The sequence below is a fragment of the Bombus bifarius genome, unplaced genomic scaffold (genome assembly GCF_011952205.1).
Source record: "Bombus bifarius isolate JDL3187 unplaced genomic scaffold, Bbif_JDL3187 scf7180000007973, whole genome shotgun sequence".
NCBI lineage: Eukaryota > Metazoa > Arthropoda > Insecta > Hymenoptera > Apidae > Bombus > Bombus bifarius.
This window is the reverse complement of record NW_022884359.1, coordinates 1,591,625-1,614,773: the sequence shown is the minus strand read 5'-3', so window position 1 is coordinate 1,614,773 and position 23,149 is coordinate 1,591,625. Positions and strand designations below refer to the sequence as shown.

General features: G+C 35.4%; 1 protein-coding gene across 3 annotated transcripts; it reads left to right on the top strand.

Moving 5' to 3' along the window:
* Positions 1–152: 152 nt before the first annotated feature.
* Positions 153–23,072, top strand: LOC117216660. Of its 3 annotated transcripts, XM_033463549.1 has the most exons (11): positions 155–347; positions 18,651–18,726; positions 19,058–19,300; positions 19,730–20,313; positions 20,502–20,802; positions 20,944–21,445; positions 21,677–21,835; positions 21,905–22,080; positions 22,208–22,414; positions 22,514–22,537; positions 22,690–23,072. In XM_033463549.1, exons 3-11 carry the CDS (start codon positions 19,186–19,188, stop codon positions 22,767–22,769), a joined length of 2,148 nt encoding a protein of 715 aa, XP_033319440.1. In that variant the 5' UTR covers positions 155–347; positions 18,651–18,726; positions 19,058–19,185; the 3' UTR covers positions 22,770–23,072. The 3 variants fall into 3 exon arrangements, with proteins under 3 accessions (XP_033319441.1, XP_033319440.1, XP_033319442.1); XM_033463550.1 differs by lacking the exon at positions 18,651–18,726 and having other exon boundaries at positions 153–347; positions 22,690–22,769; XM_033463551.1 differs by lacking the exon at positions 22,514–22,537 and having other exon boundaries at positions 157–347.
* The last annotated feature ends 77 nt before the right edge of the window (positions 23,073–23,149 follow it).

Sequence of the window (23,149 nt, the reverse complement as noted above, 5' to 3'; positions counted from 1 at the left end):
CAATAAAAATTTAACTCGCGGTGGTATCTTTATTTACAAACGAATTCCATCGCTTGACAGCATAACCAGGGATATGCCGAAGGTGCACGAAAGGTATTGCAAAGGTGGGCTGATGCTAGAGAGCACTCGCATTGACGTTTACGCGCGGAGAAGCGCGAGCCGGTGTGCAAGGGAGTCGTGGTTGTGGAACAAACCGGGACGCAACAGTCGCTCACCAGACTTCGTACTGGAACCATCGTGGAAGGTATCATTTCGCTCTTTCGTGACATTTCATGATTCAAGCCTGGGATACCTGTTACGAACCTCATCAAACGGAACGATATCTTGATAGAGTTAAGCTGTCCGGGGTGAGTGATTCCATTCACGTTTTCTTTCATTACGATCGCGGAAAACTCGGTAGCCCGGGCAACAACCCTTCGATACACCGATCGAAGTATCTCGGTACACGCGTACGGCGACCGTTGATTCTCTCGTTCCACTCGGATCTATGTGACCCCGTTTTCATCTTAAATCATAGTCAATTGTTTTTAACGGACGACATCCTCCGTGGCGAATTTTTCGCCCACTATCGTGGCCCTTAAACACAGGTTTTCTACGTGTTTTTACACGATCTTCTGCTAGTTATCCAATTGTGAACCCAGAACATGGTTTAACTAATAGAAGTGTGACGAGCGTATGATTTATGTGTACGTATTTCCTCGTTTCACACGTGTGATTGGTTTTAACCAGTTAATGACTGATTTCTGTCAAAAGAATGTGTAATTATGTTATTATCGATTTTGGTACACTTTAGTGATGTGCTTGATGGTATGTCATAACTGGAAGTACAAAAATTTATGCGTACATAGTATATTATAAATATGTATAATAATATTATGCAATGTATAGTGGAGGACAAAAGAATATATGAAAATCACCATAATTTTAGACAACAGAGCTATAATTGACGAGAACAATTAAATTGTGACGTATATCTGTGGAATAAATGACTATTACCAGCATGGTAAAAAATTTAGAACAAAGTTAGCATTAATGTACTGTGATTATTATACACAAGTGTGACTTTTTCTTTTGTCCGTCATTGTATACCATCGTACATACATATATAGTATCATATTTATGTATTTATTGCCCCACCATGATGAATTTTCATTCCTTCAGTAAAGAAGTGCACTGACTGTCTTCTTTTTTCGTTACTTAATCAATTTATCTAAAATACATAATAAAGAGAATATAATAATAATGATTATAAGCTTAAATCCTGGACTCAAGAATTATCTAATTATTTTACATTCAATTATCAACTTATATAATATATTGGGTAAGAAATACGATACATTTTTCTTTAGGTAACTTCAATTGTTTACGATTATGACAATTATCCCGCCTTGGGTTTCGGTACAATAATCATAATTTGTGCAAGTCCATTTCGAATCGATTCGCGATAATTCGATTGAAATTCTACATAGCATTTCATTACGTACTGGTGAAATCGTACGAGTGAGTTTGATTAGGTTACAAGGAGAACTGTACTAGCTTCCACGTACAGCATTCATATTGTTTATAATCACTTTTTTCTGTCACGAGTACACACGAGCATGCCTTTACTCATTTACGTACAAGTCATAGGAGTCACGAGTTGATGATTTCTTATCGATCGAAATTTCCATAATGCTTAATGGCAGAGATTGCTCGATAACCAGACTAAGGATATTTATGCAATTTCATAACAAGAGACAAAAGAATAAAAAATTACGATGATTTTGATTGCGAGTAATTTAATCGAGACTCTCTTGGATAGCTGGATATTTAATAAGAGTATGACTTGCCGAGTTACCAACGATACGAATAACAATGAGCCGACATTATGAATAACGTGTATCAAAATGTCCATGAAAATGATCCTGCAAATACATTTGTTCTGCGCGTGTTATTCTTTTTTAAGCTATGATGAAGTCTCACATTTATTTTCTCCTTTTATATATTCATGTTCTTTCTGAAACAGACATTTTATTGGAATTAATTTAAAAAATCAATAAGAATAAAGAAATTAGTAAGTACAAAGAACAGTAAATACTGAATTAGATTATAAATACCTTACTTGTAAATAAGGTTAAGTTGGTATCTTTTTTAATTTATTTCTTCTTTTTATCTCATGGGTTATTTACGTCTTTCTGTGATCCTTAAATCGACTGATGCGTCAAAACTATTGTAATTATAGCGTGAAACGTATCAGTTAACAGAATTCGTAGAAACCAGTTCCATTCTTTTTATAAAGATGATATCGTGGTCGATATTTATTCGTTCTAATTGAATCTTTGCGCTATAACGATGCAAATAGCATGTCACATTGAATCACTTGGGATACATCTTTAGAAAATTGTATACATACAGTGCTATCGGCAATATGTAGAAGTAATATGTAGAAGTAATTAGTAACGTTACTATAATTACAGTTTCACATCGATAACAATCGATTCTATTTCTAAAACACGCGGACTTACAGAAGGAAACTTCATTCTACATTTTCAACGTATTTTCTCATGTAGACCAATCCCCTGCCGATTGTCTGCTTCTGCATAGTTAAGAGTAGACAAAGTCACGTATACATGATACCTATAATTCACGCTCAATCTTTTAAATAATTTGATGTATTTGGTTATTCTTGATTTTCGACATATTTTGAGTCATAGAATCTCGAATATAGGACTACGGGGTTATGTCTCATGTGAAGGAGATTTGTTCGACAGAAGTTGAAATTCGATCGCGTCGTTAATAGTGGCGGAAGTTGAGAATTTCGAAACGAAATTTAAAAAAAGAGCCGCCACTAGTCTCGCTTCTTTGTTCTCTTGAAATTACGTTCTAACCTTTGTGATTTCGTATCGACCGCGGAGGGGAGTATATTCGGTTCCAACAGATGAAAAAGTCGCTTTAGGGACACGCTGGAGGACCATCAAGTTCCTCGTCACGGAAATCGTCAGAAATATCAAGGACAGAAAACACGAGCCGCCGCGACCAGCCGGAAATTAATTTAAAAAATGCGATTATCGTAGAAAAAATTATTCCGTTCCTCGAGACCGACGCCGGCAGCCACGTTCGACGGTTATTAATTAAATCTGGCTTGCGCCATTGAACTTTTTGTCAATACCTTTCCCGTTAATTACGGGTCAGTTGTATCGAGCCGACTTTACTCTTACATTACGCCGTAACACCAAGTCGGATATCGTGAAATTTGTAAAAATACCGCTGTGAAACGTTCCAGTCTTGTTAGTAGGAATTATTAAATTCATGGAAATTTTATATCCGAGAACATCGAGTCGAAGAGGGTAACTGTGTTATCGTTACGCACGAATTTACAGTAGCTCGAGAGCAGACAATGGTTTTTGTGGAGAAATGAATAATACAGGGATTTACATTGAAAATCGTTCGATATAGTTAGAATATAATAACGAATTCTTGCAACGAATTTGAATAAAATAATAGCAAAGACTAATTGATTGCATTTAAAAATACGTACTAATAGCATCGATACCCAGAGGACTGTGTTATATTTTATTCATTGTCGAAGTGAGAGACAAAGATATTTGTAGTTGGAATATAGGAGTCAGAGGAGGAGTAAATATTCTCTATATTGTTAAATATATTTAAATATTTATTCTTTTGCGTTTCAAATAAGATGTTATTATTTGTTATACATGGTGTACATATATAGTTGTTTAATATTTTATATTTTATTGATTGTTATACGTGTAGTGAATTGGGGGTTTTAAGATAAACCAAACAATTAAAGAATGTAATATAATGTAAAACCGAAAATTCGTTTAAATTCCGAGAGAGAAGGACTAAGTAAAATAAATAAAATAAAGAATAACAAACATATTTAAATATATATAATGTGATACATATAATGGTAACATTTCGTCGAGACAGGAATATTTATACAATATCATTAATTAATACCATTAATTAATGTATAATAAGTATTATTCCGAACATTCTTCTTCAAATAACTGCATCCAATTTATCGTTAATTAAATTTTTAAGGAAATTTGGTTCTGCATCTTCTCAATCTGTTTCCAAAATTTTCTTAAGATCCTCTTTTAAATATCATATACTATTTGCGGATTAATCTTTGAAAATATTTCTGTGTTTTATTTCTGCAGTAAACCAATTGTACGAGTAGTATTGTCCCCTACTAATGAGAAATTTGTTTTGCTATAGACTTAAATGAACATGGTTTCGAGCTTTTTGTATTTTTAATTTTCCCTAAACATGTAAATTTTATCACGCAGTTCGGAAGGTTTTCAACGCAAGAAAATGAAAAACTAAATAATTACGAACTTGCAACCGACACACTTGGATTAAAATCGTTCTCGTTTTATTTGAGCGCGCGTGTATACGATCTCTCGGAGGTAAGGATATAAAAAAAGAATATATTTTATCGAACGAGCGCGTAATAGGGAAACTTTTATTAAACTTTTTCTTTAAAATATTTGTGGAGCAACTTATTAAACTCTCTTTTCAAACTGGTGCAAGTCTGAAGAGTTGTTTATTCGAGACCATCCCGACTTTCAGGGAATTCTTAATTCACGTCTCTTATACTTGCTACTAAAAGTGTAGGTCCTATTGGCTGGACACTTTAAATGTTTCTTCTAGCCGCCTTTGTTCCTTTCTTCCGGTTGTTGCCCGTGCTACCGGAAGAAAAGGAGATCTTGAAGCTTCGTCTTATTTATCAATAACATTTTCTTTCAAGTGTGTAATTCAATTATTATAATTAGTTATTATCGTTCTTCTCGCATCTATACGACCCGAAATAAAAATTATATTTCGATGGAAATATTAAATATTATCAAAATATAGATAATACTATATTAAATACTTGCTTTTCGTATTTAACACTTCATGGAAATGAAGAAAAATTCTATTCTTGTTTGATTCTTTCATCCCCTTTAAAATTTTCAGGATACCTAGTCGTAATACTAAAATATTGAAGGCATTAAAAGTATCGACCGTCGTAAATAATTATACCTTCTGCATGTTTAGTCGTTTGCTTATAGATGACTGTAATAATTTACGTTAGATTACCAAAATTCCAGCTATTTAATTTTATTTTATACTTTGCTTCCTCCGTAATAGAAATCGTTAGTAAAGTTCAATTGCTTTAAAAGTTCCAAAACTGAGTAGTCTAACCCTAAATTGTCATGATACCCAGTAGCTTAACGACACACCAGTCGAAAGACTTAAAATCACATAATGTAAGTTTAACAAGGTCCAGCCACTACAGGCGTTAATTATCTCTTATATCCTCAGTGATAGGTCGAGTTGGCTGAGATCTAATTTCCGCTTAAACGGTCAGAGATATCGAATCCGTCGTAAGACGATGTACGTAATTTCTCAGATAGATGAAGACGAGCGTAGTCGCGTATCGACTACCGTTACCCATCAAAAACGCTCTACAAGAACAGTACGGTAAAATTCATTGTGCTCGGAGGCGCTGAGCGAACGTGATTTTACTTTTACCGTCGCGTGAGGGATGTAATCTTCGATCGAAGAAATTCTCTGTGAGTCCGGATTCGTTCGGATGACGATACACTATACGGGTTTCTTCCTCGTTTCTTTCCATCGTTGGTCGTCTTTCTCCTTATGCCTGTCCCGTTTTCTCGCTCGAACTCGCACGCGCAACGAGGAAGACTCGAGCATCGGCATGGTTCCGTTATCCGTGGTAAATACACGTCGAGCATCCTATACGTTTTGCCTCCGGTGAAAATAAACAATGTACGCGGCAGCGTACGTTACTGATCCGATCCATGCACACTATTGCACACACGGTGTGCGGTAAATCCAAGATTTCACCCGGAAATATAATAAGGTAGGATCATTCGAGTCACTTAAGCTTCGACATTTTAACATTTAATATCGAACTTTGCGAACAATGACGAAATTTGTAGTTGTTTACGAAGGTATTCGAGCGCTTGTACCTTTCGCGAATACATTGTGCGTCCTATACGAAACATTTTGAAGTTTCATTAGCACTGTAACGAGACTCGACTGTTTTCGATTATATCAACGAAGTTTGAAATAAATGTGAAAATGTGTATATATGTATACTTGTAAAAGTTGCAAGATATTTATACAAAAAATGGTCTTATTAGATTGTCCTAAAAATTTCTGTCATTTTGTAAGGAAATGACAGATGCGCGTCATTTTTTGTTTTATATTATTTTATTGAATTACGTATGATCCATTTTGTTTTATTACTACGAAATACTGTGCATCTATTATTTTCTTATAAAACGAAAGAAATTTTTGGAACAATGTAATACATATTAATAAGCCACGATATTTAATAGGATTATCTTTAGCAATAATTGTATGTCTAAGACCATTTTTCGTATAAATATCTTGCAACTTCTACAAGTATACATATATATACATTTTCAGATTTGTTTCAAATTTTACCATAAAAGGAATGCGAATTGCATTCATGGATTCGAGAGTCCTCCTTCTACTAACTTCGAGTACTATTCATCTTCCTATGATTATACAAGAACGTTTTAATATGCAAGATCATATGTTAGCAATTGTCAGAGAAGATATTGATTATTCCAACGTACTCTAACTATATTTTTCAACTATTTCTCGATGATAGACACGTAAGTATTTCGTAATGGAATCGATAAAATTCTAATTGAAGTCGTAAATCAGCGGCAACGATAACAGATTTGGGATCTATTCTCTCAAGGTCGTTTATTTATAGAAAAGCATAATAAAGGTGGCTGGAATATTTCAAGTTGGCTTGATTATATCGAGGAACTTGGTAAAATCAATCGAATAGCTAGCTATTGTGGGAAGCGCGTATAAGGAAAAGGACATAGTTTGATGCAGTTCGACAATAAACTTCATTCAAAAGCGGAAGTTCGTTTTCAAGTGGAACAATACCAGTAACCATATGTATCACTTTTATGCCAGCAAGTATCTGTAAACATACAACTTTTTAAATTAAATTACCTCACAGTGGCTGTGCGAAAGTACGACTATTTGAACACTTATCATAGAGAACTTTGACGAATATGCTTATTATACAAAACTTCTTGAAATTTCGTTACCACTGTAATGGAACACGTCTATCACGATCGTATTGATAAAATTTGAAATAGCTTGAAATTTTCACCGAGACATATAATTAAAAAGTTGAAGAGAACGCGAAGATAAAAAATTTGTTAAGCAACAAGATGCTTCTATAAGGTTTGACAATTACAAATTCCAGTTTTATTGTTGTATATCAATCTTAAAAAATCGATTTGATCGGTTTATAATATGCTATTATACGTAGCTGTGCTACAAAGGGTACAATCGTTGCAGTTTGATAGAAACTTCCATTTCAAATATTCTCCTCTACCACCCCAAGCGAATTTCCTGTCAAGCTACGAACGCAATATAATCTCACTGCTCTCGTAACGCACCCTTTACACCATGTATAGACGACTATGTATGTACACGAATCCAAATTGCTTTGAGCAACAGTTACGATATTAGACCTCGAACGTAATAGCTTGGATCCTTCTCAGAAGCCACAGGATCCACGTTCATTAGCGGCAAGGAAGATGTAGAACAACGATACCAGACCTTAAAATCCTCGGCACAGACTAACACCATAAACACGATATTCGTCTCTCTATCCGGAATAACTGAACGACTGGTTTATCCTTGAGACCAGCGAAAGCTCTACTGAAACACGTAAACCGAGATCGAGCACGGTGGATCCGTTTGTCGAGCTCGGGAATCTATAGCGAGTGATGACGTTAGACGGAGGCGACGAGAGGTTGCTTTTCTTTTCGCTTCGTACACGGCTAGACGAACAAGAGTGAGAAAGAAAGAGCGAGAGAGAAAGAGAAGCACTAGTCGAGACAGATTTTACGATCGATTCGAATTACTCATTCGTGCTGTTGCACGACTCAACGCCTAATTCAACCCTATCATCTCGCAACTCCTCACCCCTGGACCAGGGTTCCCTTTCTCTCTTCTCACCCCTCATCGGTGTTTCCCGCAACCCTTCGTCGATGCAAGAAACTACAGCCAGGGCTTTCGAGAGTATATTATGCAGATATGACAAGTACCGCTGCGACGTCTCCCTACATGGCGATTACACGTTTGATGCCCCTAGTTTTCAACGCAGCTGTTGCACGGCTGGCTTCCCGAGCATTGCCATAATCCTTCCGCGGATTTACATAGCAGCTCCAGCGAGTTCCTGATTACTGAGCTTTTAAGCGCGAGATGTGGTATTTGTCGATTGCCTGATTGTGTATGAAGACGATGGGATCGTTTAATTTTGATTATGAGTTCATTTCATTTGGAAAGTGTTTACAGATATTTGGATTCGATGGGGTAATTTAATTCGAAATGTTGAAGTCTTTACCGATATTTGGTGATACATATGTGTAAAGGTGTATAAAACGATTACCGCTGGTTCATTCGAAGGTAATGGAATTATCGGTAGTGTTACCGTATTTCAAAACGATGAATTACAGCTGTTTAGAAAAGTAGTCGAACGTTTAGTATAATCAAAAGGTACACGAATAGAGTTAATCGGATCGATCGTCACGATAAAAGTAAATTACAAAACTCGTTTAACGAATGTCTGACGAAATTATTCGTACACGCGATATAATATCGAAATTAAAAATCAGAGAACTTTAGAATTTCCGGTGGAAGCGAACTGCTTGCATCTCTCGTTATCTGGAAGATTTATGTAACGCTCGAAGTTCCGCCGACGTTGTAAATTCTTAATAGCGGGTTAATGAACAGTGGCGATTGTTTCTCCGGAGGTAACAAGCTTGAACAACATATAATTATCGTGTAACGTCTCGGCATATATTAATTAACACTTTCAATGCCATCAATACTTCAATGCCGGACTATGTTTAATATTTAGCTAAAACAACAACCATTAAACATGTCGTAAGTTTATTAATAAGAATTTCTCACAGTTTGAAGCTTTAAAAGTTCTAGAATTATAAAAATACATTCTTAGGTGTAAATTTTGTTTTATTAAAAAATGGCTTAAAATCGGTTACCTTTATCAGAGATGATAAATTATAAATATGTTACAAACTTATTAAAAATAATTCCTCGGTTTTCTAAACTTGAAAATCTCACGATTACAAGTCCTAAATTTTTAAATGTGAACCCTGTTCCGTTAAAAATAATTTTCACTGAATTGCTTCTGCTAGAAACGCTCTGGACTATCATTGCTATTAATTAACCAGCAGTAAATTAAAGATTAGGGAATAAATATATGGTGGGACACACGTGGATAACACCTGCACGCAATGGTGACCCTTCTGTGAGAAATATCATGCGTGTCCTTCCGCCCACGCTTCGCCCTAACACGACAACTTCAAGCTTCGGAATTGGGTTAATGAAATCATGGAAGCGGAAGGCCCGACAGTTCAGCCTCGTGCAGTGCTGTTAACTCTAAAGACTTAACATCGAACAAATTACCGTTGTCAAGGCTCCCTTACAAAAATAGCGTCTGAAATAATTTCGATTTTATTTCATATTTTTGTTCCCAAGCTTGACAGTTACAACACGCATTGCAATCTAATTTACATACAGAGCGTTCCAGGTTGCTGCAGTCAAAACTCCTCGGTATATTTTATGAGTATAGATCAGAAAAGGATATATTGTGTAAATATACTATATTTTGAAATATTTCATTTGACATACGAAATTTAAAGTTTTAAATTAAACTTGCAACTTTGAAAATTTTACTAATAATATTAGTTGAAATGTACGGGAGCATACAAGAGCACAAGCTTTAAAAGATCTATTTTTATGTAACATTTTTTTCCGATATGTACCCGTAAAATATATTGAGAAGGTTTGACAAACCTGGGATCTTCACATTGTGTATGTAAATAAAAAAAAAATATTTCCACGTATCGATCCATTAATGTGACTGAAAACGTGTATTTTATAAAAGTACAAATAAACGTGTTTTACGTAACTACAGAAATATGTAAAACATCAAAAAATGTACGTCTGGAATGGAACGTAATGAAAATTCGAAATTGCGTTCGCATTGAACGACAGTCTGAACAATAGTCTGAGTGCTGATCTAACAGAGTTCCGGTAGAGCACCAGGAAACCCCGTTGAACGTAGCGATATTCTGATTCCGAGTGAAAAAGTCATTTTCCTGGCTGGTGTTCTTGCACTGGTAAGACGTGCCATTACGAGATTGGACAACCGACAGACAGGGATGAATATGAATATCTATTGCGTGCTCTCTTGCAAAGATAATGGGTCGAACGAAGAGCACGAGTAAACGGCGATTTCCTGTTCGAGACAGGAAGTCGCTTTCTTTTACGATCCTTGAAAATCGTCGATGAGGAATGCGACGACTCTTCGTAAATATTACTGTAATTATTCGATCAACTTCGATGGATGTTTAAAGTCTCCCTTTATAAATCATAACTTCTTCTTTCTCTTTAAATTTTCGAATAAAATATATGCGAAAGATGACACGGGAATATTATAAATTTTGTTTTATCGGCTTTGCAGTGATTCTCGAATTTTTATATCTCGGACTTGTCGGTTTAAGAAACAAAGAGGATTTGCCTTTTTTTAAAAAAGGATAACGTTTTAAGAAGATTCGACATGAAATTGAAACAGAAAGTCAGGCATAATAATAAGAACTTTCTCACCTTTTATCGAGGTATGTGAGATATTTTTTGCTACTAGGGAAATACAATTAGGTCGTAAACGACCGTAGAGACGCAGCAGGGTTAATATTACAGAAGATTCTTATGCGTAGAATATGATATAATCTTGTTAAAGAGTTAGTGAAGTTTTTTTTCCAACGTGTATTTTACGAACAACGTTTTTCTTAATTATCCATGGTACGCAAGATTTATGTGAAAAAATTTAATTAATTCTGAATATTCAGTGCCACGGTGTATGCTCCGTACCTTTTTGTGCAAAGAAAATTTTAAGGGAATGCGTGAAACGTGGCGGCGCAATTAGGGAGACAATGTGAGAAATTTATCTGACAATAATGATAGCCCGCTGCGAGATTGTTAAAAAATTCACCCTCTTAAAAGCTCGAAGCTTCTAGCGTCTTGAAAACACGGCTTCTTTCGAAGTGTATAAAATTCTGGAGAAAGGAACGCAGCAAGGAAACATTCCACGACGAAGAATTTAGTTGCATCAATGGTATCCTATAAACAGAAATAAATTTTTTAAAAGCGTGTCTCGTATTTTTGATCGAAGTAAATGGCTCATTGTACATTAATGATATTTATCGTACTACTTTTTGTATGACATTGGTAATACTATACTGTTACTATTTTAATCTCCGTGATGTAAAGAGACGAAAGTATTTATTACATTTATGTATTCGTAACGAGGTCCCGAGGGAATGAACGCGATAATTATAGTCGCATCAAACGTAAGGCTAGATTTCAAGGTGCACACAGCGAACGTTGACGTAATCGACAACCTGTTCCCGATGACGTAAGGAACTAGTCGTACGGAGGTCACGCAGATACCGTAACTCAAGAAAAATCTTCGTCTATGTATCCATTTCCGAAAAAAAATTTTATTCTCCCAGTTTCTTCATTTGGAGTGATTTCTAATTAGTTCGTCATTAATCTGTATACTTTGATAAAACTCATATACAGTTACTTCAAAGCAGTCAAAGTCACGATATTATAGAAATTACGAGCAAGAGGTTTTCTCGTAATATTTTATTTTTCATTTTCTTCTTTTTAATTAATCTGAATTACAGGAAGGATAGAAATATTATGATTAATGCCAACAATGTGATATTGTTCGAGCTGGAAATGGATAGTGGAGCTGTAACTGTAAAGTACGATATTCAATCACGCTATATTTGTTGTATACGCATAATCACGACCGTTTCCGTTCTCCGTAATGCGGACCAGCAAAGTATTAAACGAATCCCGACCGCTTAAAAGGCGACGTTCGCACGCAACTATTTATAGCCGGGATATGTATATATTTGCATTATTTGCAATGGAAAAGAATGACCGGTGTAAATTACAGTGTGAACAGTTTACGCACGTGACGAGCTTGATGATCTGCGTGAAACTCCTTAAGTATCCTTAAGAAACATCATGCATCGCCAATTAGAATTATTTACACCATATTTGGCACACGTACCTCTCATCACTTGCACTACTTTCTCTTTCTATCCTATTAAGGATATAGACGCGATAGATCAGTACCAATCATTCAAGATATAAGCGTAAATTATAGACGTGACTTGCAAGTATCAGTCTAAACTTGTTGACAAAAAGTTGTCATTTTCTAATTATCTAATTCTTTATTACGCGGTGCTTATTCATGTAGAAACATGAATGCGCATCTCTGAATGCGTTTACTTACTGGCATTGATAACTTTTTCACGCTAAAAGTTCCTGTATATACACTCTCGCTTAAAAGTTCAAAACGTGCTATGATTTCAAAAGAAGCAAAGAGGCGGAAGAGTCATCCTTAAACAAATATCTTGTTTACGATATTTTATAATATCGAAGCTGTAATTAATTACATTTAAAAATAATGCTCGTAATTATATTATTTTTATTTTTCAGAAAAATGTACGAAAGAACTTTCTTTCGCTTTAAAAGCAAAGGATGCTGCAAACTTCGCAAAATGTATATACATACCACCATTCTGTTTCAATGGGAAAATTTTGTCCGATCGAATCATAACTACAAAAAGGACATTTTCTATAAGTTACATATGTTAAACATTAAGAAGATTTTGATAGAAATGCGATAATTTTATTATTGATTATTTACTTCGTTATAGGTTCTCGTAAAAGGTTTTCCACTAAACTTTTCATTCTGCGGTGTTGTACGTAAGTGCGGCGAGCTTGTTACTCCGAAAAACTACTCCCTCGCAATAGGACGAGTGGAACGATCATTATGATCTTATCAGAAACGGCAAACGAGCCAGCGTACGAGCAATTTGTACAGTTATCGCGAATCTGGACTAGACATCGACAGCCAACAAATTTCACGGTGCACTTTCTGCTCGGTGATGTTTCAGCCGCGGCCTTTGAAAACACACGAATATGTGTAGAAGCAGTTTGTAGCTAGAACGAAAACATTCGAAGCTTCCATGACCTGTTGTTAACCCAGTTAGACTTGCCATTCCAGTGCACGCACTCGTTACAGGCTCCGCCGCGTTTATTCCATATTCGAAAGCTGATTGCAAGATAATCGAAATACGGATCTACTGTCATAGAATCGTAATTGACACGAAGTGGAGCACTCGAAGGACAGGCTCTAGCTAGGAAGAGAGACGCTTGTCGTTGCAACTGGCGGAGACACTTCGAGAATGCCAGTCTCCGTCGCCAGTAAGCGTCGCGTCGCGTCGCGTCGCGTCGGTGGAATTAAAGTCCAAGATTTCTTCGAATCGATTGGATAAACAAGTAAATTTGCTTAGCCGTTTCACTGTTTGCGTGGGTTTGGAAGCTAACAAGGAGATGGCAAAAAGCGCAAAATCTCCAATGATTTGGCTATATGCATGCTTTTAGGCTGATGGTAAAAGAGCCCCTAAAGTATTTGAATGCGTGACTCTTTGTTTTCAAGAAATTAATAAGCATTTTTTATACTTTATTTTGTATATTCCTTTAATATTAATATTATTTTTTTTTTAATATTAAAGCCTTACAATCTATTTTGATAAATTTTTGATTATTTTTTTCATTTTAGTACCGATTTAGAGCTGATCTAGTTCTGATATTATAGTACTCCCGAGTGTTCTAATGAAAACGTTTAAAACGTAAGAAATTGCCGCACCAAGAACATAATTTCTCGAAGGCGAAGCGCCATGCACTGAAATCCTGTTGGGGCTGTTTCACCATCAACCTGAAGTATCGAACGCACATACAGCCAACTCGTGCAAGATTTCTCAGTTCTCGCCATCTCCTTGTGGATATGAAACAAAGGGAGATTGGGGTTTAACGACTGTTTCAAGGCTGTAGGAAGAAATAGCTTTCTGTGTTTAAATATTTGTGGTTAACAACGTCGACGGCCACGGTGGTGGTCATCGGTGACGCACGTTACTAAATTTTTTAATATGCTTGAAACGATTAAAACGAGACAAATTTCACGGACCAAAGTGAAGACATTAGATCAGAAATTAGACAAAATTGGGAAAAGTTACCAAATTACATAATTATCAATTGGAAATGTGATTATAGATATTTGAAAGTTGAAATGTGAAAGTCATATTGTGTATTTTCCAGGTATTAGATTATATGCTTTGATGTAGATTTCTGTCGAACGCAACATTTGCGTACTTTATTTCATGAAACAAAAGCTCATTTGCGTGAGAGAAACACAATAGCGTTGTAACGCGCAAGAGGAAAAGGGGTAGAAAATAGCCTTTAGCTTCACACGGCTTAATAATAATCGAGCTGTCAGATGTAAAAGCGAATTCCGTCCGATAAAACTGTACGGCAGTCGCTCTACTTCGTGCAATAATTCACTCATGTCTTCTTTGCGAATTGTCGAATGACTTTCTCGATAATATACAAATGATTCATTTTCTTGGAATACGTGACTTTTCATTCTTCTTTGGAGAAGATGTTTTTATGATTTTCTCCTTCTTCGTCGATGAATATTCCTTATTAATCTTCCAAGATTTTGTAATATAAATTTCTCGAATTTTTAAGTCTATTACGATAATACTTGTGAGTATAATTTCTTCTCTTTTATCGATGAATACTCCTCGTTATAGTTGTTTATTTGGATTTCAGCCTCACAGCCTATTACAAAGTAGCTCGTAGATATCCACTACATATATCGTACATTATAATATAAATATTTACATACATCAATACACGTTCAGACGTATACCCGACACACGCAGATACACGCTGTAATGTACTAATTTAATTTTTATTATGACTCGACTAGCATTAATTTTCTTATTTTCATGATCTTCCGTACAAAGTGGAATATGTTTCTTATTTCCTCCACGCTCCTAGTATTTAATAATTCTGAGAATTCTTTTTCCCTAACTGTTCGTGCACAACAAGTACTGACAGTACTGACAGCAATATTCCTCATTAAATTTTCCAAGATTTTACAATATAAATTTCTCTTGTACACGCATCATGGTGATATTTATTAGAATAATTTTAGTATCAATTTTCTATTGATATTTCCAACGTTAAAATAAACTTCACGGTCGTATATTCGTACGAACACAGATTCAGCTAGGTCCCAAAATACACCGGTATTATTGTCGATCGATGACCGCGTTATCTCATCCGCGAACGTTATATCAATTTATTGCTAAATAGTATTTATTTGTCCGATAGAGAAAGCATTGTACAGTGTATTCTAGTATCAATTTCGATCTATCGTTTTGTTAACACAGTCTTGCATTAAATCGCTGTAAAAATTTGTTGTGCCTGTATGAATGATTGTCTGTATGAAATCTACAGGAGGTTGGCATGATAAGCGATATTTCCTATTTTTTACGAGCAGCAACTTCAACATAGTATGCTATTAGTCAATTTTGTATTATCCACGTTATCCATATACAATTTAGTTTCGGACCTAAACATGTATTTGTTCATTCTTTTCAAAATTTCCAAAATACTGTACGTAATAACATTAAAATATTAGATATTAAAATATTGATCGTCTTAATAATTACTATATCCTTTGCTGCTACGAAAGGTCGATTTATTAGTTATTTTTCAAAGAATTATATCTTTGAACCTAACAGATCGTTTAATTATAAAATAACATTAATGTCAAAAAGTGAGCAAAAATGTGCTTGATACATGTTTCTCTTGTGACTTTCAATATGTAAGGGTGTTAAACGTTTATCAACGTCCGATGCTGTTTTCATCGATTACTGTAAACTAATACGTTTGCTAATCGGTCTACGACTTCCTGATTTTCTGGGTCACATGAGGTGAGTCAGCTAATCTGCTGTTATGAATCAATATCCTAGAAACTAGACGTGACACCAGACACATTTTTTATGAAGAAAGAATTAGATGTCTTGGAAATCAATTTCTAAACAAGCAAGCTTGTTAAAGTGAAATTGATTGGGGATTCACTGTGTGACACAAGTGGGACGCGAGAAGGTGAATTAAGGTAAATTAGTCGAATTTTAAATTTGACGGAAAGGAGAAATAAATCGGAGAGAAAAGAAATTCGTTAATTTATATTTCTTTCCGTGTTTTGAATTTTTTCTTATAACGTAACGTTTTCTTACATCATTACGGTTATGTTAGTAACATTTAAAATCTATTTGAGTATCTGTATAGAAGCTGCAAGATATTTATTGTGAACATATATTTAGTCAAAGATTCGTATATAGTATAAATAGCCATCTTAAACGTAAATGTTAAAGACAGCCCCTCCACTGACGAGGAAAACATAAATAAACGAATCATAGATTTTTGCCTATCTCTATCAATGATAAAAAATATAACTTAAAGTGCAAAGAAAAATATATAAAAATAGCTAGATAAAGAATCAATTGAATTACTTTTAAAATTACCTATTCAAGATGACAAATCTGCCTTGTTACCAAAAAGTAGACGGGCCAGAAATTGAAGGAAAGTGGGGACTGCATAATTGAAGCTATATAACTATCGCGGTAATTCTCGTTTCCTTCTCGAAGGCATTAAGACGGTCACTAACTGGTGGTAACATCCGCGAGGGAGGACAATGATTGAACGAAACGGACGGATGTTTAATTGTGAAGAGCCATGTAAGAGGACGAATGAAAGCGAGCTAGGTGACGAGGTATGCCGTCATCGTCTGATTTCTTCGTGATGATGACGTCTCCCTGTAATCGAAAGATCACTCCGATAATGCTAATTATATACGTGTCTCTTGCCGATCGTTCTTTCTCTCTTTCGCTCGAAAGCGAAAACCTTACTGAACAGGTTCGTGAAACAAGCAAACGGTGAAAGATTATGAATCTCATAGTACAGTGAATTCTACAATTATCAGATCGTTCTGGAATAGCGAAGAAGATACGATACAAGTTCTCATCCAACTTCTTCTCTTTTACGAATGCTTTCAAAAATATGAATTTACATTGAAGTTCGCGGTCTATTCATGAATTAGATTAAATTCGATGAAAATCTGTTGCGACCATATTGTATCTGTTCACCTAAATAATTCCACCCTGTCGTCACAGTATTCAATAGCATATCTCTAATAAATTCACGTACAGTTGCATGAAATATGGGTCTCGAGCGTGTTGCATCGGTCATTGTTGGCTACATGGCATTACATGGAATGGAAGATATGTAACTATTGATTATATATATATATATATAAAAAACTATCCATAACTATATAAGTGTGTGTGTGTGTGTGTGTCGCATGATACAATATGATAGTTCTATGCATCTTATCTAACAAGTTTTGAAACATGATATTGGAAACGTTTGAAAACTTTGGTTGTTACATTCGGAACGAATGGAAATCTTCAGGAGATATAGAGTTCTCAAAAGCAAGGAAATGCAATATGGAACGTGTAGTAATGCGATCAGAACGATGAGAACCTTCGTCGCGAGGGTCAGTTCTCGTAAACCCGACGAAAATAAGGAAGTTGCGGATTACGAGACGTTTGTACTGGCGAAAATTGAGAATTACGTGAGAACGTTGGTCTTGAGAAAAGTAGGTTACGCATAGAAATTTGCACCATCCTGCTAAAACTAAGTGTTCGTTTTTACTAGATATTTCACAGATAATCTAGAAGACTAATCTTTTGACAGAATGACAAAATTACGAGCAATTAAGAAATCCCACAAATTATTGAAAAAATTATTACGTTCAATGATAAACGTTATACTTGATGATTTAGAGGCACGCGGTATTTATAATTCCATTCTTGTTCGCAAGCAATAAATTGAATAAATCGTGTCTTCATAATTGTAAAATACAAACTTTTTTCCTTTAGTAAGTAATTAATAGTTTCTATTTATTGCAGATAATATTCTTTGTCTGTTTAATAAAATTACAATATATTCCATCAAACAGATTTCGGGTAATACACCATACAAACGTATAATACACAGATCACGTAATGAACCCTCTCATATACACACGGAAGATACAGATCAAGATAGTATCTCCTTTTATCAATAAAGGAAGCGGTTCCTCGATGAGACCAAAGAATTGATATCCTGGAAGTACAGTCGTCCTTTTCTTTATTTAGTCCTCGTTCATAACTCATAACTTATGAACGACGAGTTTCTATTGCGGCCTCTTTGATCGCCTTCGTGCTTCGTGTAGGAGAAGAGAAGAACTCTTGTGTATGGTCGTACAATCGAGCGGTCGGTTATTTGTATGTGAAACTTGTGTCACGATCGTCTGGCCCATGCCATCTTTGGAATGGAGTGTAATTTGCGAGTCCAGGAACGCATCCGGAAGAGTTCATAAGATTGAAGATAAATAACCGTTGTCGAAGCACTATTTAGGGGAGAGTCTGAATGGAATGGATGAAAACCAGAATAAAACCATAAACAAAAATAATAATTACTATTAATTAAAAATAATCGCTATTAATAATAATTTACTTATGTCAAATATTTAACTCGATTTATTCATTTATAATTTCTCTGATACTCTGATTCCAGCATCCGAGGTATTTATAAGGTAGAGCACCGGAAGTTGAGCGTTCTAACGGACGGCGTTCCGCCACATCTCGATGTAGTGAGTTCAGTTTGACTACTATCTCATATACTAGATCCACGATGATCTGTGCGATTGCACATTTTCACTAGAGGAATTGAAAAATCAAAGAAACGAGTCGTAAAGCCGCTATTTCATTTCCGTTTAAAATGAATTGCTTATTGCTTCTTGAAAATAAATTGGTCTGTTCCGTTCAAAATAAATTGATCATTGCCCCATGGAATATTCGTACAATAGCGTATGGTTAAGGTTCTAGGTCTATAACTTTTCAACTTATGAAACAAAATGCGTAATTAAAATTGTATTTGCTAAATGCCTTCATAATAAACAAAAGTTTCTCTTTTTGATTTAGACATACGTAAAAGTGGACTAATAAAAATGGAAATTAAAGGAGGGTCATCGGCATAATAGACGACCATAGGTCGTCAATCTTGAATCGTTTGTACCTGCTTTTAAGAGAAACTTTATAATATATATAAAATGTCGATCACGGCGTCCACGGAGAGAATGGACACAACCAAGGACCTGCCCAAGAAGAAGTTTATTAACATCAATCTTCTCTCGTTGAAACTACTGTTATTCCTCTTTTTTGGAGGTACATATAGAATAAATATCATGATTGGAGAACTTTATGAGAAGCGGACCAAATAGTGCAATTATTATGGAATTTGTATTTATTTTGTAAATATAAAAGAAACAAAATTCCTTAAAAGAATTTAAGTAGAATGTATTAATTAATTTTCTGCATTTTGTTGACAAAAAAAATAATTTATTATTTCATCTGTCCAAGAAAAATAATAATATAGTAGAGAATAAAAATAAAGTAAAGGAAATAATAAGATAGATATGATCAATGTTATCGAAGATTTCAAAAGAGATACAAATAATGATCTTGCAATCTTACCTTTGAAAGAATAATAGATATATTTGGATTAAAATACATATATTGCGATATTTATTCATATCTAATAAAGAAATATTGAAATATTTGCCACCAATATTGATGTCATAATTATCTTTTTAGGAATGGGATGTCTCTTCCCTTTTCTTCCTTTACACATGACTGAAATGGGATTGAGCATCGACCAGATCCGAATGATCTCAATAATCTCGCCAGCAGTCGCGATCTTAGGGCCTCTGTTTGCCGCTCCAATCGCAGATAAGTTAGCAGGTCATCAAGGAAGAGGCGACAAAACTTCAACTGGTCGTTACCTCAGGGTGATGATTGCCATTGCCTGCTTCCTCTCTGCCATTTTCTATGCTTTTCTTCTATTGATTCCTACAGCTGATCGCATTGAACCTCCAAAAGAAAGAAAACCTGATCTAAAGTTTAGCTGCGATCAAACAGGAGCGGTGGTGTTGCAAGAAAGATGCAAAGATGATATTTCTTGCCACAGATGGTCTGACGAAACCAGAGTTGGCCCATTGCTTCTGAAAGGATGCAATTATGCTTGTTACCCTATAGGATCAAAACGATGGGATTCCGACGATAACGATGGTTCCACTACTTCTGGAACGACCAATTCCGATGTTATTGTTCTAGATGGCAGTGGCGAAACAACGGTGATTCCTCTCGAGAGTGAAATATACGCCCAGCTAAATGTGCAGGTAAAAAGCTGAACCAAGTGCCAAGGAATAAAAGATAATTTTGGTAATATACGATTGATTGAGACGACATATTGAGTTTCAAAATTGCACACTTATAAAGAATAAAGAATGTGATTTATTGTGCCCATCCCCTGTAGTTCTCAACTGTATAAAGACAGAGTAATTTAAATATATGAAATATGTTGCAGGAACAAGAAGAAACGAAAAAAACGCGAAGATTCGCCATGCCTGAAAGCGAACCACCTCATTTATGTTTTAAAGAGGGTGATAGTGTTGTTTGTCATGTTTACACCAAATATTCAGGCAATTTAGCTATAAATGCTACTCTGAAACAAGCCTTGAACAATGAAAGTGATCGAGATTGGTGTGCATATCCTCTGGCTGAGTACTTTGCTTGTCGTATACCTCCTGAACTTGAAACCAGAATGGCAGAAGTTTATCAGAGTTGTTCCATTGAATGTAGCTTAGCTGATCCATATACTCTTCCAGGTAATACTATTATTTATTACACTATTAGTAGACTGAGGATATTTATATTTAAAGAGATGAAAGCTAAATTGAAACTTGTTTGACTCACTAATATTATAACAAGTTTGAATATAAAATATAAGTAATATATATTAATTCCAGATAGCGTCCTCATAGAGAGCCAATGCCAACAGACAGAAGATTGGACCCACCTAGTATTCTGGACATATTTAGCTATTCGATCAGCTGCAGACATTTTCCCAACAACGGCTGTAGCTCTGATCGATGCAGCAGTTGTAATAGCCACCAGAGAAACATCCTGTGGACGCGGAGACGTAGGACGACAGTTGGCCTTCGGTTCGCTTGGCTTTGCCATCTTCGGTCCTCTAACCGGCTATTTATGCACTCTTATAGAAAATTTGAACTCTTTCTATTATTTGCCAATCGGTATACACGTGGTTATGATGCTCTTGACAGCCTTGGTAGCTCTTTGTGCGAACGGGATGCCTCTCAGTCCACCGGAATGGTGGTGGCATACTAGAAGTGGCATGTTAGCACTTCCCATGAGCGCCATCAAGAGATACGGTAGTGAAACTGTCGCTCTAGTAATTGTACTGATCATTATGGGGACTTTCTGGAGCGCCATGGATAGTTATCTACCTTTGTAAGAGTCATTGCGTAGTCGTTTCATGTTATTGTTAGAGTACAGTTACAGTAAATGTATGTTCCGACGAACTGTCGTCATGATGAATACGTGAAACAATCAAATATATAGATAGGTTCTTATGAATATAGAAACTCGTGAAAGTATTCAAACAGTTGTAGATATCTTTTAAGGGATAGTTAAAATCATATAAGATGTTTTTAGATCATACTGACAGAATATTCTTTTTAGACATCTACAAAAGTTAGGAGCTGACGAACTTCCCATTAGTGTAGCTATGACAGTCGGAGCTGTTCCAGCGTTTCTATTTCTTTGGAAATCTGAACATTTAGTTGACTACTGTGGTCACAGTAACCTTCTCATCACTGCCTTCACTGTGTATATTATTAGGTAGGTAAGTTTTTTATATAATAAAATTTCTCTTGTAATTCACATATTTTAAAAAATTGGAAATATTAGGTTTACTGGTTTAGGCTTCGTAGTAGAACCTTGGTGGTCTCTAATTTTCGAGGCTCTTGAAGTATTCACGCTAGGTATCATGTGGGTTACTGCCATTCTTTACCTACGACATCTCGTCCCGCGTCACTTGACTGTGACTGCTCAAGCATTACCTGTGATTGCGCATTTCTGCGTTGGTATGCATTCTGAATGCAATTTTAAGATTATACTCGATGAATTCATACACGCAATTTAGTAATTTCAATATTCATCCATGTGTCATTGTATATTGTGGTAATGAACGTTTTTAATAATTCGTTTCAGGTCGATGCATCGGAGCCGTGGTTGGTGCTTACATCAGCGTCAACGAGTCTGACATCGTTGACTCGTTAAGATTCGTTTACCGTTGTATGGCCGTCGCTGCTGCGGCTGTTGCCGGTTTATACTTCGTCCTATATCACGGCCTATTAAAACCGCGATGTCATGCACACACCATACAAGGCCCACGACAACCCCCCACTATCGTACAGGGTAAGTGGCGTTTTGATGATTTATATGTATAATTAACAATAATATTTAATTAATATTATGACTGATAATTTGAACTAACTATTCAATTTATCATGCAAGCTGCTATTAAGGAATATGAATTAAGTGAGTAGTTTTCCAATATTAATTTATTGATTCTATATTATCGTTACATTATATTACATTCCCAATGTTTTTTTTTATTAATTGATGATTTTTTTATTAATATGTCTTATTAATATATCTTATTACTCTTTTTTTTATTGCTGTTTTTTTAGCGATGAATGGAAATGGAAATTACACACCACTCAGGGTTTATCACAACGGTATGGGTAGAAAAGGTCAATTCCGCTATTGAAGAGTTAAAGAATGAGGAAAAAGAGTGTTTAACGACACTATAAATGTCATGTTACGGTGCTAGTGATTAGACTGTCGTTGTTGTTGCAATTAAAAGCAAAAGATTGTCATTGTTATACGACATATGTATGGAAAGTGCGTTTATCAGTGCTCAGCCTTTAACATTTCTTTACTTTCTATCCAAACTCTTACGACGAAATTGTCAACTCTTTGATACTATCATTAATTTTCTTTTATACAAGCAATTTCTAAGAATTAATTTGCTCAAGTGTACTTCAAAATGTCGAAGCGAGATTTTACATTTGTCAATACCAAAATGAGATTAGAGAATTAGAAGGTAGAAGTACTCAGATTATGAGTGAAGCATTTTGAAATCACTTT